The following is a 15,937-nucleotide window of genomic DNA, read 5'->3' as shown; positions in this document are numbered from 1 at the left end:
TCTTTTCCACCGTGTCCTTGAAATATTTCACGCTTATCGTATTATTTCGAATAATAAAAGTATCGGGAATGGCTAATATTTTTTTTGTTGGTTTTTGTTTACGCAAGAATTGTCGTCTATCGAGATAGAATTTATTCGATATAGAAAATCATGCTTATTGTATTCGTATCGAATAATTTAATTTCTTTTTTCTGCAAAAGAAACCTGTTCCTTTTACATATGCAACTGTGAATCCATGATTGTCGATAATGTTATTACATTTTTGTTATTGTTGTCTATATTATCAAGTGCTCTTGCTGTTTTCTTCCTACATTACGTCAATGCAAATTTAATTGTAATAGGTTAGTTAGATTTTATTTAATCTATTATTAAAACTGGCTGTTCTACTTTGTGATTATTAGACAAAACACATTACTGTGAATAATATAAATTCTTATGGCAGTCAAATAATAAATGATGTGACAATGCATATAACTTTATCAATTTGTTCTATTATTTGTTACGCGAGATTAATGAATATGGCAAATGAATGGATTCATATTTGACTATAATATACTAAAATATCTTCATATTTATCACAAAAATACTCGCTATGCTGTAATTTCCACAATATAAAAAGTCTCATTATAATTTTATAAATTTGTTCTACCGTTCGTTTCGTTGAATAAATCGATTTTACAAATAAACAGCTCATATATAACAATATTATTGCAAACTTATTTTCACATTTGGCAAACAAAAGTTAACAATATCATAATTTACGTATAACCCAATGCCAAAAGTCTCGTTACAGTGTATAAGAGAATCGAGAAGGTAGAGAGAGAATTACTGGTCTAGGAGAACAAGGAGTATAAAATAGCAAGTGAGAAAAAGAAAAAGAGAGAGAGAGAGAGAGAGAGAAACAACTTAGACGTAACCAACGAAGGCAGCCAAGTGTGGGAAAGTGAGGGAGCTGGCCTCGAACTCGAAGACCTCAACCTTCTCTCTGCTGCTTAGCCTGGAAGTAGCAGTAGTAGTAGTGTAGTAGTAGTTGCAAGAGCAGTAGCTTGATCTTACGTGTTCTCCTTCCCCTTCCCTCCTTCCCTCACTTCTTCCTCTTCATTTCTATCTTTTTCTTTCCCCCTTCATCTTCCATTTCACCGAGCTGAGAGTGGTTTAACTGGCCTGGTCAAGCCTCCTTTTCAGAGGAGGCTATGATAGGTAGAAGGTACATAACCTCTCATACTTTTGCATTGCCCTTTACAATCGAACCTATGGTCCTGTAGTCTTTTAGAAATAATAGAAAAATTTGTTCGAAGTGTAGATTGAACACAAGGCCTCAATAATTTCACCTTACAAAATTTCTTAAGTTTTTCTTTTTCCTTTTTTTCTTTTTTACCGACGTTTTAATCTTTAACAATAACTCCATAAATATTGTAATATTCTATCGCGTGATTTCGAAAGGATTTTTACGTCAACCGTTGTATTTTTGAAGTTATATTTTGGCGCGTTAGGGAAGAAATGATGAGAGTGAATTGTACGATGCGCGCGTACAGCGACACGAAATTAACAGGATGAAGTTAGTCGGTATTTATGATGCGCGCGCATAGCGACACGGAGTTAAAAGCACAAAGTTAGTCGATAAATCTCCCTTAAATTTAGTGTAGATTGATATTTATATTTAAGATATTTATTCTGCTAACACGTGTTTTATTTTTCTTCCTTTCTTTTCGTTTCTTTTCTTTTTAAATAATAATAGTAATAAATATATATCAATTTTATTATGAACCATTTGAACAAAATGGGAAACGTCACAATATTGCCGGTTTTTATTTTATTGGTGTTACACCTATATTAAAAAATTAGGATGTTTTTTTATTTAAATGTTTCATCCTTGGTATTCAGTTTATCATGAAATTTTTGTAATGAAAGTAATAGTCATTTTGCAAATTACATCTTATGTTAAGATATTAGGATATCAGGCACGTACATCGATCCTATTACAAGTAATACGAAACCATCATATTTGAATAACGCGATAAGCTTAAGAAAGTGTCATCTCCGCTCGAACTGCTTAATAACGCGAATAATATCAGTTTTCTTTGCGTCTGCGATCTTTGATCCCGAGAGATAGATATCTTTTAAGACTTCACTCTATGTGCTGCTTCTATTCTCATCTAAAACGTCATTGGTTTCCACATAATTTTGCATATTGTGCATATTTCTTCATCATAACGGATCATCATCCTCTTGATTATTCGATTATCTTAGAAAAATTCACTTTGGTATGATAATTGACTTGAATTTTTTTTCTCGTTTTCTTCATATTATTGCTTAATCCTCTCTTGAAAGCATAGATTTAAGAATATAAACAAATACATTTATGTAACACACACACACTCTCTCTCTCTCTCTCTATCTCTATCTGTGTGTATCTTTTAAATATTATTTCATTTTATCAGTTTATATACGAAGTTTTTATCAGTTTGTATCTTTCCTTTTTTTTAACTTTAAGTTGTGTTTAATCATATTGTAATTATAATTTTAGTAGAATGGATGATCTAATCAGTGTTATGATCTAACGACGATTATTATTTGTCATTTAACAAACTAATACTAGTCTTTCTCGCGTATTTACATAAATAATTATCGATGGAAAAATTTGAATCACAAGTGTTGAACATTTTCTCAACTTGAAAATACAAGGCTCGTTGACAAAAAATTGTTCTAAAGAAAATTCATTGATTTTAATAAAGGAGAGATAATTATGGCATTAAGTTCTTCAATTTTTATTTGTAGGCCAACGTGTTTTTTTTCTTCCATGTAAAAAAAAGAAAAAATAAATAACTTTTGTCTGAAATATGTTTTTTATTCAGAATGCGAAAAAAAATTAGGTTACAAAGGTTCAAACATATGATTGCATACGTATAGATAAATAAAAAAATACACAATTAGTTTATTAAAAATTTGTAAATATATTAGTTCATTAAGCACAATATCGTGCTTTAATAATCTTGTATAATACGACCATTAATTTATCAGTGTTCTTAGGAAGTTCTTAATTGGGGTCACCTAAGTCACATTAATCATACACCTTAAGAGTTTTCTTTTATTTCGGTCGGCCATTTTCTCATTACTTTACCTTATAGGTAAGGTAGTAACACATCTAGGAAGTCGAAACAACTATATACATTACTTTTTGTTAAATACAGTTAGAGTAAAAAGATTGGATATAGAAAAATCATGATTACATGGGAAGACACTTAACGCGTTCAATCGGTTGAGGTAAGAAATAATAAATAAATAAAAAATTCTACGGCTTAGAGTAGAGAGAATTCCATGTGATTCGCAAAGAAAGTCACCACACGAAGTAGTAAGATATTTATGATGAGGGAAAGAACAAGATTTGATTTAAGATAACTATTATCGCTGAGCTATCCGGTTACACCATCATCCAGAGTATACGCGTATGTGTATTTACAAAGTACATAAAGAATCGACATGTAAGTGCATGAAATAAGTTACGAAAGAAATTTGATACTCCATTAGTATCGTATATACAAGGTGAGCCAGTTAAAACAAAATATCTACGTTATTTATGACCATTTCCATAAAACCATAATCAACGGAAATATTTTGTCGATTAAAATGACTCACCCTGTACATAGGACAGTATTCGATCGAAGCTATGTGTTTATATTTCTTTTATCTCCAGATAAAACTCAATACCAAATTTTTCTTTTTATAGAATACAATCTCGGAATAATCATTGTCATTATCTTATAATTTTGATCTGTCCAAATAAATCATTTGAAAAAATATATTTATCTATGTATACTTTGTTAGATATAGATATATATATATACTTCGTCAATTTTCTTTCCACCCTTTTGATAATTTCCTTCAAAATTTAACTACTTATCTATATAATTTCTAACCTTATCTATCTATTTATCTATCTATCTCTTTCTTTGGTTTAGCTTGATTCAAAATACATGCTATCGAGGATTCTCTATCGCTGCTTCAATACTCTCCCGGGAGACTGGGATAACTGGGTCATAGCCAGATATCGACATCCTTCGCTTTCCCGCTCAGCAGCAACCCCTTCTCCTCTTCTCTTCCTTTCCCTTTCCTTCCCTTCTCTTCTCTTCAACCTACGATTTTCGTTTCATCCCTTCAGAATCAGCTAGATATATCTTCTCACCGTACACGTTAACAATCATCGTCCGAATGAATTATCATTCACAAATGAAGATTAATAAACCTTATCCAACTTTTCTATTTCAACTATAATCCAATATGAGAAATAATCTCTAAATATTATACCTCTCTCTCTCTCTCACCGAGGTAATCATAGAAATGAATTATTCCATTTCGCAGTACCGACTCACACGATGACTACATTATACAATTTACTATTTTTCTCTTTGACATACGGCATTGAATTTTTAAATAATAAATTTATCATTAACTCTCGAGATTATCTTATTTTTATTCATTCATGGTGTGGTTATATGTTTGACGTTAAAATTTAGTCCAAGGTTATACATAATTGAAACGATACTGGATTCATTTTTAATAAAGTTAGAATATATCGTGACAAAAAAATATCATCCACTTGGGGAATTGGAGGGGTGGAGAGAAGGATCTGTATACACTTTCCTTTTCATTATAATTATCAAGGGATGTCGGAAAAATTGAGATCGTAGGTTGGCTGGCAAGGGTAAAACAGATGATATAAAGGAGAGTGAAAGGGAAAGGGAAAACTTAAATGAAAATACTTTAGCTGGGTTGATGGAACAGATGTGTCCTTCGAAGTAATAATACAGGCAAGATATTTAAGTGTTATGTTCGCGCTTGCTCACGAGAATACGTCCTGTTGCGAGGACATCGTTTTTATTTTGATGATAAAGCAAAATAAAATTGAAGAGATGTAGGGGTCCGTCGAAAACACATATAGGTAAGTAAGTAATACGCCTTTCCCCATCTATCTATGGGATATTTTTCGTTTACTTATACCAAGGTTCACTACTATTCTCCTACCTCGAATGAGGTCAGCCCCAATGGGGGATGTCACTTGGCACACCAACAAGCCTTTCCACCCTGCTCATATCCTTCCTATGCGCACGAGCACACCGGTAATCCATTTGGTGACCGATTTCCAAGAACGCGCTTGTAGTCTCTAATGATGAACTCTGAAACTGTGTCAGACCATAGCTATCCCAAATTCTCACGATATTACTTTATAACGTTAAATAAGAACTACTAATTATTTTCACGTTTCTAAGAATATAAAATCATTTGATAAATTACACGAAAGATTATCTAATCAATTCATATCATTTTTTTTTTTATTCAGATACCTTCCTGGAAAATAAAGAATTATCTGAATAAAATAAAAGGAGAATCAGGATTGGAGGATTGAAGAAAAAGTCATATTTAACGTATCGCTAAAAGAATAGTAATTGATCGTAGCAACTGGAACAACGAAACGTGAGATATGGTAATAAGGACACATTTGAGAGAAACATGCGAAACAGCAGGTGTTGTTGGTGGTGGTAGTAGTGGTGGTGGTGGTAGTAGGAGGAGGTATCGAAGTGTCGAGGTCCGGATTTACGTCATGGTGTTCGCGACCACGTTATGGGGAGTAAAACGGGACACCGAGGAAAGACGATGGCGGTCAAGGTGGGTGGTGTTGACCCGATTTTCAGCTGCAACCGGGGCTCCCACCGACCGACTGACACACTGCGACGTTGCTCCTGTTACAGCATACGGCCCTGACCCGACCCCGAGCCACACGGATCCCTCCGTAGTACTCCTACCTTCTCCTCTTTCTCTCAATCCCCCACTCTATCCTTCTTCTTCTATCTCTCTCTCTCTCTACATGCTTTTTGCGTAGGTCAGTGTCGTATGTGTCTTCTTACATCTTCAATTCGCACTGCAATACATTCGCCAAAATATTTATTTAGAAATTTTACTATTAATTATTGCGATCATTTATGAATCATTTACGAAATTGTTTACGTAAAAATTGTTCATTGACATCAAAGTGAATTAGATTAAAAGACTAAAGTGGAGATTGAGAGAGAGAGAGAGAGAGAGAGAGAACTACTTCTTGACGTATTCGGTTCCAACACGTGGATATTATTAGAGTTGAAGTTTTTGCTCGTAAATATTCGACTAATGATTCATTCATACCGAATTTACATTAAGGGCGTTCTCTTCCTATACGTTTATGAGAGTTTATGCAATTAATTCTCACGATCGCGTTTTTTTATTCGATTTTGATAATCAAAGACTCATTAGATAAATATGCATCTTTAATAAGAGTCGATTATTAGATATTTTTGTATAAATGTTTATTTATTTGTTTAAATCATATTTAGAAAAGTAAATAATTTTTCTGCAAATTGAAATATCAGTTCAGTTTATACTAATTTATGTTAGGCTAACTGTTAGGTAGGCATGAAAGAGTTATAACCTATACGTATCTTTAACCCTTTTCGGACCAAGCGCTCTTGACCATTTCGTTCCAGCTGATCCGCACAGATTTCACTAGTCGCTTGGTAGCGTTTACTTTGGAAAACATTTGAAGATGTCGAGCCACACTCGACATAGGACGCGCCAGAACAAAAAGCGATGTCGAGTCACACTCGACATAGGATCGTAAAGGATTTAACCTATAATGGGTCTTCCCCTAATATATTTTTAGTTCATATTTTGTCCACGCTTGTCACTGAAGTCGCACACGCTTTTAACAAAAAGTGAATAAGCACTTTTAAGAACTATCTACGTTTACATTAGTTTATTTAACTCGCGTAAATCAAATTCACAAAATTTAATATTATTTTGATTAAATTTTCTATAAATAGTAAAAATTAGACACTCGGTTGAAAGAGAACCGAATAGAATAATTCAACTTTTTGGAACACAAATTCTACACTCCAGATACGTAGAAAGGTATATGAATCTTTGTAATCCTATAAACTTGTTTATTCTATTATATAAATAAAAGTTTTAAACATAAGTAAGCATTGAAATTTCTTTTGTTCAATGTAAATCTATTTTTATATATATATATAATAGTAACAATAATAATAATAATAATTATTATTATTATTATTATTATAAAAATATTCACGCGTTACGCGATGGTTCGAGAGACAAGAAAATAAAAAAGAGAAAAAGAAAAAATTCGTCGAATCAAGAGTTAAATAAACGAACCGTCAATCTTTGAATACTCTCGAAAAACTTGAGATACGTATTGCGTGGGTTTTAAGAAGATTCGCGTTCGCGCGCGCGCGCGCGCGTGTACGATACGTGTAGCTTTCGAACGCAGAATTTAAAATTGAGGTCATCCACTGGCCAGCTAAAAGTATTTTTTTTAACTTCTGATGAATAAAACTGTGATAGCCCTCAGGGAATAGTCACATACATACATACATACATACATGCAAATACGAAATGAGCACACGCGCATAAACCTATACATACAAGTATATATATATATGCACACATATTACGCATACAGTCGAGTTTTTATATAAACCACGATAGGCTAACAAACTAGTATCAATTTCGAAGAGAGTCTAGTTTCACTATCAAGGTTGAATTTTGCTTTTGCGCTGGTCAGCGCCATTGTCGTTATTAATTGCTCGTTTGCTATGCGAGGGAAGACAGACGGAGAGAGAGAGAGAGAGAGAGAGAGAAGGAGATATCCAAAAGGTCAAGGATCAGGGTTCAAGTTCGTTCTTCGTTCCACCCACTACCGAATCTAAACTTACAGAGACTGGTATTACAGCGGCGTAGAAACACAATGAAATTATCTACATCTAAATTTTGCTATTAAATATTACGCGTTTAAATTCATTCGCGTGACTGCGACCGGCCGGTTATTATTTCTTAACTTCTCTCATTGTTATCGTCAATTAAATATAATTATATTAAATACTTGGGGTTTAATAAGGCGGTGGGGGGAGGAAAGAAGAAATAAAACAAATTCTCTCCAGGTTTAAGCGTTACTCACATTTGCGGTATTTCTGTTTGAACGAATTGACCTACTTGCCTAAACGAATTTCAATATTCTTTATTTTTTGGAAGAAATGATTTGAGACCATTGTCTCCGAAGTGTTAATGAATAACAACTTAAGAGTGATAGGTCGTACATTAATGTGACAAACAATTGCTGCGGTAATCGTTGTAACTTTGATCACGATTTGTCCGCTAACGTCTAGCATGCGCTTCTATTTTTTTTTCTTCTTCTTCTTCTTATTTACTTCTCGTTCTACGACATTATGCGTTGTTTGAATTACGTCGTACACACTACGGTAGATAGACATTTCTCGATTCTTGTCTCTCTATATGTGCAGAAGATGGAAGGATAAAAAAAGAGAGAGAGACAGACAGAGATAGAGAGAGAGAGAGAGAGAGAGGCAAAGAGGAAAATGTGTTTTCCGTTCTCCTCGTCTCCTTCTCGAAGGTTACGTGTGGGCGCTGTTGAACGTGGATTGTGACGCTGAAACCGACGTTAGAAAACGACGAATTTATTCCACCTTGCGCAGGCAGAAATATGTATTTCTGATCTCTCTTTTTCTCTCTCTCTCTCTCTCTCTCTCTTTCTCTTTCTCGTAGATTTTATTCTTTATAGTCAGCTCCCCAGAAAATATAACCGTGTATTATCTTTAAACGAATGTCGTCAGAAATGAAAAAGGATTTGATTTCGACAGAGAAAAAGAGAGAGAGAGAAAGAGAACGATAAATTGAGGGAAAAAAATTGATCGAAATCGTGATATAGAATTTGTCTTCTCTTAGAGAGATGCCAATGGTTTTCATTTGTTTAGAAAACCACTGAAATTACAATTTTTTAATCAAACTTTCTACAATAAATTTAACGACTAATCGGAATTGTATGATAGATAGACGTTGTCTAATTCGTAGTTATGTATTTATTTCGATTAAAAAAATATAAAACACGTGTTGTGTATATAGAAAATATATACTTAAATTTCAGGAAGATTTGTCGACTAACTTCATGCTGTTAATTTCGCGTCGTAGTAAAAAGTCACTCTCCTCGTTTTTTTCCCAAACGCGCGAAAAGAATTATAACCTCAAAAATGTTACTTGTGCTCCTCTTTTGTTTTCAACTACTCAATTGTCTTTTTGGTCCAGCATCATCGATGCCTTTTGCAATTAGACGAAAACGGGTAGACAAGAAAATACACGCATACGTGGTTTTTTTTTTTATTTTAATAAGAATAAACACGAAGTGCGTTAGATATTTACCATTTTTTTAATTGATATTTCCATCTTCTTATTTTTCATCTTCTGACTACTTCGTAATCCTTTTCATTTCTCCTATGTGTTTTTTTTCTTTCACAAGTATCGTTCGTTCATTCGTTCACGCTATGCTTTTAATGTTCGTGAAGAGACAATAAAGCAATCGTTCATCTTTCTCTCTTCCTATTTCCTTATTCCTTTACTCTTATTGTTACTATTTCTTTTTCTTTTTCTTTCTCATAAAGTAATGGTAGTAGTAGTAGTAGTAGTAGTAGTAGAATAGTAATAGTAGTAGTAGTAATAGTAGTAGTAGTGGTAGTAGTAGCAGGGAAGAGAAACTGAAGGTTGAGAGTGGGCGCGGAAGACACACCCGAGCATGTTAATGCACGACCCTGATCGTCGATCGACACGATGACGTGTCCTAAACGTGCTGTATGACGACGTTAGAGAAACGTTAGTCGTTAGAATGTATCTATCTATAAGTAACATTGCTAATTCGTTTCATAATAATGCGAATATCTCGAACCCTAGTCAGGGATGGGTGGTGGGGTCCTTGCTAAGTTCCAACTTTTCGCACAATGAACTATATAATGAACCATAAGTCATAAATATGATAATACATTAATTAATGACTTCATACTACTATCCTATTCAAGAACAACAAAAATACAACTAGTTTATAAAATATGGCTTTTGAAAAAAAAATGAAGTTTCACGTTACGAATCAAATATCGAATCGTGTTTTAAAAATTGACGATGATAAATTCTCCTTTTACGGGGGGGGTTCTTAAAAAACTTCAGTTTTTTTCTCGAAAATATCATCGAAAAGTAACGTTTATTTGATTTTTCAAAATCGAAATAAAAATGAAGTAATTCTAAGGAGATACGTAATATTTGTTTGTACAATCCTAGTTTAAAAGAGAATAATAATAAAGCTGAAGTAGAAAAGGAGGGATATTGATTAAGCCGAGTGTAACGAATCCTGATCAAGGAAATTCTAGTAGCTGTGTCGGATTTAAAAGGAACATTATCGCTGCGTAGTATTATTCGCTAGTTCATCGAATATTTTTTTGCAGAATCATTCTTCTTTTCTTCTTCCTCCTCCACCGCCTTCTTCGATTTCTCTTCGTCCTATAACGCAAGATTAATTCGCCGTAACGAAATTGATTCTTGGAAAAAGTCCGTGATCCGTGGTCCCGTTTTATTTCTTTCATCTAGAATCAACCTTCTTTTCAATTTCAGTTCTTTTTACGTTCTACGATCGGTAAAAACCATTTGTTAAAATATTTCAAATATCGATTTCCGATAGAATTACACAAAAATTTATTTTTTTTTCTTTCCAATTCCTTCCTTTTTTCTTTTTAACCGAAAAAAGTAGCCAACATTTGAATCGGTTAAATACATTTATCGATTAAATATCCCAACTTTTTTATTCCTCAAGAAGAATTTTTGTGTCCACGTGCGTTTCGAGCCTCGAAAAGGTTCACATTAAATATACCGTTAGATCGAAGATCTCTCATCTCCTTTTACATTTCCCCTAACTCTTTCCCTTTCAACGACTATCTCACTCACCACAGGTAGGAATTCCCCTCTTTTTTTTTTTTTTAGACGTCAGAATGGACGTGTAAAAGCCAAAGAAGTAGGGGGTGGCATGGTAGTTTAGGATATTGACCTGCCACGTGTCTACCTTTTCTGGTTTCCCGTTCGAAGGACGTTAGTAGTAAAGGAGAATGAAAAAAAAGAGAGAAAGGGAAAAAATGAAAAAAGATAAGGAAGAACGAAAGGAAAGGAGTAAAAGTCAATTCCCTTTTTAATTCTCAAGGACGCCCAGAAAACCCGCTGCCCCACTTATTGGGGTTTCTTTATTTTTTTTTTTTTATTTTTTCTTTTTCCCTTCGTTCTACGGTATCTTTTTATCCATGGTTTTTATCCACATTCATAACATGGTAACGTATATGGATTTTATAAAAAAAAAAAAATTATATAAAATGAAACAAAAATTCATAGAACAAATAAAAAGAATCCGGCTTGCGTTGTTTGATTTTGCCGTGCTTGTTATTTTTCTTTTTTTTTTTTTTTCAACTTAAATACATAAAAGGTTTTTTTTCAGCCGGTCCTCCGCACAGAAAGATTGTAAGACCGGAGCTGAGAAAGTGGTCTTAAAAGTTCCTCAACGATGCGGACGTGTATAGTTGTAAGAGAGAAACTCCAGGGACGTTTTACGAAATGGAGAGTCATGGGAATTCCTTAGGAGATTAAGTTACTACTACTCGTCATGAGTTTTCTTTTAAATAAAAGAAAAAGAAAATATAGAAGAAATTCCTATCTCGTACTTTTCAATATTAAATAAATTGAAACCAACAGTGTTTGTTATATTACAATACATTGTTTTATATAATTCACAAAAAGAATTCTCAATTCCGTTTAATTTAGTTAAATCAAACCTGCACATTATTACAATCAGTTTCAATGTATTATTATTTATCAATATTCCCATAAAAGAAACACGTTTGCTATGAAATTCGTTTCCAGATCAAAATCTACTATTATTACGGTAGTACAATTTAGAAATATTTTTTTCTTTTTCTTTTCTCCCCTTCACGCATTCATTCGTAAATGAGAACCTCTGTAATTCTTGATTTTTCTTTCAAACGCGATTTACTTGATCGTCGATATATCATTGTGGGATACATCGAACGAATTTTCGATACTCGGGGTCGGTACTTCCTGAAAACTCGTCGACGGAAGCTTCATGGTGTATAGTTCTTCGAAGTCGAGAAAAAGAAGAGGAAGGAAATAAAAATGAAAAAAAAGAAAAGAAAAAGATAGATAAGGAAAGAGAGAGAAAGAAGGGGCAAAGAGCATATAGCAGAATCGATGAAATTCAAGGCGCGATCTTTTTGATCTTCTTCGGGCCCTCAACGGGGCGACAGAAATCAGATAAGCACCAACGATACAGAGAGTATTTTATCCATATTGAATTTGACTTTCTAACTCTGTTGAAAAACAGTAACGGCGTTTAGACGGTTTTTCTATTTCTGTGTTACGTTTTTTTCAAAACGTATATTGAAAGTAAAATACTAATAGAAAAAGGATTAAATGAAAATTGTGAACGACCATTTGTCGCTTTGTTTCCAATTTAATAAATATCTAATGTTCTCCGTTTGAAAAAAAAAAAAAATTTAGCATCGCGTAATGCACCTCTCAATGTCGGTTGGTATTCGAAATTATATATTTTTTAAGGGGAGAGGGAAGGGGGTTATACTTGACATAGTATAAAATTATTTTAATGATAATATAGTTTATTTAAAACAAAAAAAAAACAGGGTTTACTATTTCATGTATAAATAAGAAAAAAAAAAGAAGATAAACACCAGTATATTTTGTAATAAAATTGAATGACTTATTAATCAGCCTAATAAAAATTGATATCTTATGTCGAGTCGGAGCGAGGGGATCTTATCTTACGTGGTCCAAAGTATTCTGTAAACTGTTTCTAACCAGTTATAAAAGATTTGTATTTAAAAAACAAGTAAATCTATTTTTGTAAGTAATACGAGAATTAGAAGAGAGAAAAATCTTTAACATGGTGTGCTGGTAAAGAAAATTTTTGAACGATCGATCGCTTATCGATCATCTATCATGTGCGATACATTTTATTTTTTACTTTACTGAATATATATATATATATCTATATCGTAGAGAATATATTTTAACGGTGCGAGATTTATGGTCGCATTTGTAAAGCGTGGTAGAAACGTGAGGAGAAATTTCGTAATGTAACTCTAATTAAGATAATAGAAAAAAAAAAACAAAGATATATTTCTGAAAATATATTAAGATGAGAGATAAAGAAACGTCAAAAGAGGAAAGTAACACGATAGGAACAAACTGATAATATTATACTCTCTGCAGTCACTTAAAATATGACTTCAATTGACCTACATTTTACCTCAGTTGTTTCTAATCGAATCGAATGAGAATTGTTGCAAGAAGTTACTACTAACAAAAAGTTTTAAAATGATAGAAGCGAGGGAAAGAGAAGAGGGACAGAGAGAAAGGGTTAAAAGAAAAAAAAACATTCTTTTAATTGGACCTTCGAAATTGTTAGTTCGTTAACGAGCCCGATTGTAATCCAACGGATTAATTTGGAAAAATTTCTTCTCTCAAACGCATGCGATCGCCATTGTTTTCGTACTTCACATGATGAAAAGAAATCCTCTCTCTCTCTCTCTCTCTCTCTCTTCGAATCCTAAAAGAACCTGTCGAGGAGAGGGGTCCTTTGTAAATTCGTCAATTCGTTAGCGAGTCCAGTTTTGGTGGTGGAGTCTCTTGTTGAGAAAAAAAAAAGAAAAAATAATACAAATAAAAAGGAAAGACTTTAGCAATCATAGTATTTTGTCATGTTAATGCTTCGAATATCCTACATTTATTTTTTCACACGTATTTTTTTTTGGAACAACCGTTCTAACCGATTCTCACGAAAAGGAGGTTTGAATCCAAAGAATCGTTTGTTTGCCACTTGTTTTTAAACTGTATGTGTTCTTTCCTTATTTCTAACGTACTTTGAAGAAGAAAAAGAAGAAGAAGGAAAATGAGGAGGGGAATTACTGTGAGAATTAACCGGTATTCTTTACCATACGATTTTCAAAGCAGACACTTTGGGCGTAAGCAAGAAAGGGACAGAAAGAAGAAAAAAGAGAAAATTTCTTCCATTGTTTCCAAGACTTCGTGTTATTAAAAATCACGCGTATTAATTTATTTATTCATACTCGTCATTTATATTTAACGATAGCCTAATTTTGCGATTATTTTGATTAAAAACTTGTATGTATTAGATTTAATTTGTCGAATTATTTTTATCTTCGTTGGATCATGAATTTCAATCGGAAGCTGAAATATATTTTTTCTATCTACCGTATCGTGAAATTTTTTGAACTATGAACTTTAAGTTTGATTCGTTATTGGGTCAAATAAAATCTTGTTTAAGATTAGTATATTAAAAATGACGGATGTATAATATCTTAACTGAGTTTTCGTTCATTCTCATACACTGACAACTGTGTTCAATGGAAAAAAAAAAAATTTGTCTATCGTAGAAAGATGTGGTCTGGTAAAAAAGAAGAATAAATGAACGAACGAACGAACGAACGAATGAATGAATGAATGAATGGATGGATAAATGAATGAAAGAGAGAGTGCCCCAAAAGAAAGTGTCCACATATATGTGTCATGTGATTGTAATTTGATATGATAAATGTGATATGATAAAAAATGAATAAAAAAAAACAAGTTCATGATATTTTTAGACACCCTTTGCATAAAAGTTTCTAAACAATTTTCATTCTAGGAACGGAGTCTATAAGTATTCGTCAATTAGGTGAATCCAGGCTAGAAAAGAAGGGAGAAAAGTAAAATTACATTTAGAGAGAATAAGAGAGAAGAAAGTTGGACAACAGGTGGCCGAGTTAACTCGACTTTTCGTACTTGACTTTTAATCCTCCAACTCTTCCTATTCCCCCACCACATTTTCCTCACCCTCTCCTTACTCCTTTCAATTTTTTTTTCTTCAATGTTATCTTTGATGAAAGATTCATCAAAAGCTAACGTTAACCAAGCATTTCTAAATGTGATGATTTATGTATATAAATAATTAAATTGATGATTAGAACAGTGATTCTCAAAGTGTATTCCGTGACGCTTCTTTTTTTGGGAGGGGGGGAATGGCTGTTAAATATTATAATATAATTATATATATAATATATATAATAATATTACAATTATAATATTTATTACAAATTGTAGTATTTGTAAAGAATACAATATCATTATTCAAAATTATAAATTGAAATTTGAGAAAATTTTAGCTCGTTTGAAGAAATATTTGCTGAATGATTGTTGTCCGTATAAATTTAGTATAATAAAAAGGTAGCATACTTTCCAGTGGAGATAGTAATCATTAAAAACAAAACTCATAGAACTCCTGTACCAATGAATATATATATGTAACCAATTGTGTTGTAAATTCAAGGACAAAGGAAGGAACAAAAGCGGTGTCACAGTGTAAGCTGCGTGCACTGAATGCAAAAGTTCGTGATTCTTCAGGTATTATGCAATATACCAGTGTCCATTTAAGGTTCGCTGATATACATCATTCGATTGACATTGACTATGCCGTGTCGTTAAACCGATCAAGTAGCATTATCCAAACACTATGAGCTTGCATGATTTTTTTTTTGTATATCTGATCGTCAGTAAAAAGTGAAGGAATAAAAAAAATCCTTCATTCAATAATCTGACATAATATGCGTACATATATTTATATTCGCATAGGTTTCAAATATCAACTTATATTTGTATTTAATGTCAATCGTGTATTCGATGATTATGGAACGTATTTAGCGACTTAAATTATAAACCATTGTCGTTTATTAAGATCGAAACAAAAATAATATTAAATATAAATATAAAATATCAAACATACACAAACGAGAAAAATAAACACATTTGTATTTGACGTGAAATAATTTGTATTTTTGTATAAAATCATTGATCGAAAAAATTGTTGAAAATATAATCATTTTTTTTTTGGATTGTTTAATTTAAAATATTAAAACTCATAAGTATTCAACTACCTTCGGGCAGACGAAAATAAAAAAAATTCCGGATTTTGATTTACGTC

General features: G+C 32.7%; 1 protein-coding gene across 9 annotated transcripts in view; it reads left to right on the top strand.

Annotated features, from left to right (window-relative positions):
- Positions 1 to 15,937, top strand: part of LOC122519931 (ecdysone receptor-like) — a 103,343-nt gene that overhangs the window by 86,262 nt on the left and 1,144 nt on the right. For 7 of the 9 annotated variants that reach the window (XM_043639745.1, XM_043639750.1, XM_043639748.1 and 4 more), the window contains one exon: positions 11,366 to 11,433. The exons of the other annotated variants lie outside the window; for them this stretch is intronic. In XM_043639745.1, coding sequence (XP_043495680.1) covers positions 11,366 to 11,418 — 53 coding nt within the window. In that variant the 3' untranslated portion in view covers positions 11,419 to 11,433. Of the gene's footprint in view, positions 1 to 11,365; positions 11,434 to 15,937 lie in introns of those variants that run through there. 9 annotated transcript variants of the gene reach the window in all.

This window comes from Polistes fuscatus, unplaced genomic scaffold, assembly GCF_010416935.1.
Source record: "Polistes fuscatus isolate 324 unplaced genomic scaffold, CU_Pfus_HIC Scaffold3, whole genome shotgun sequence".
Lineage (NCBI taxonomy): Eukaryota > Metazoa > Arthropoda > Insecta > Hymenoptera > Vespidae > Polistes > Polistes fuscatus.
Note: the sequence above shows the minus strand (reverse complement) of the source record. Positions and strands in the feature narration are given on the sequence as shown.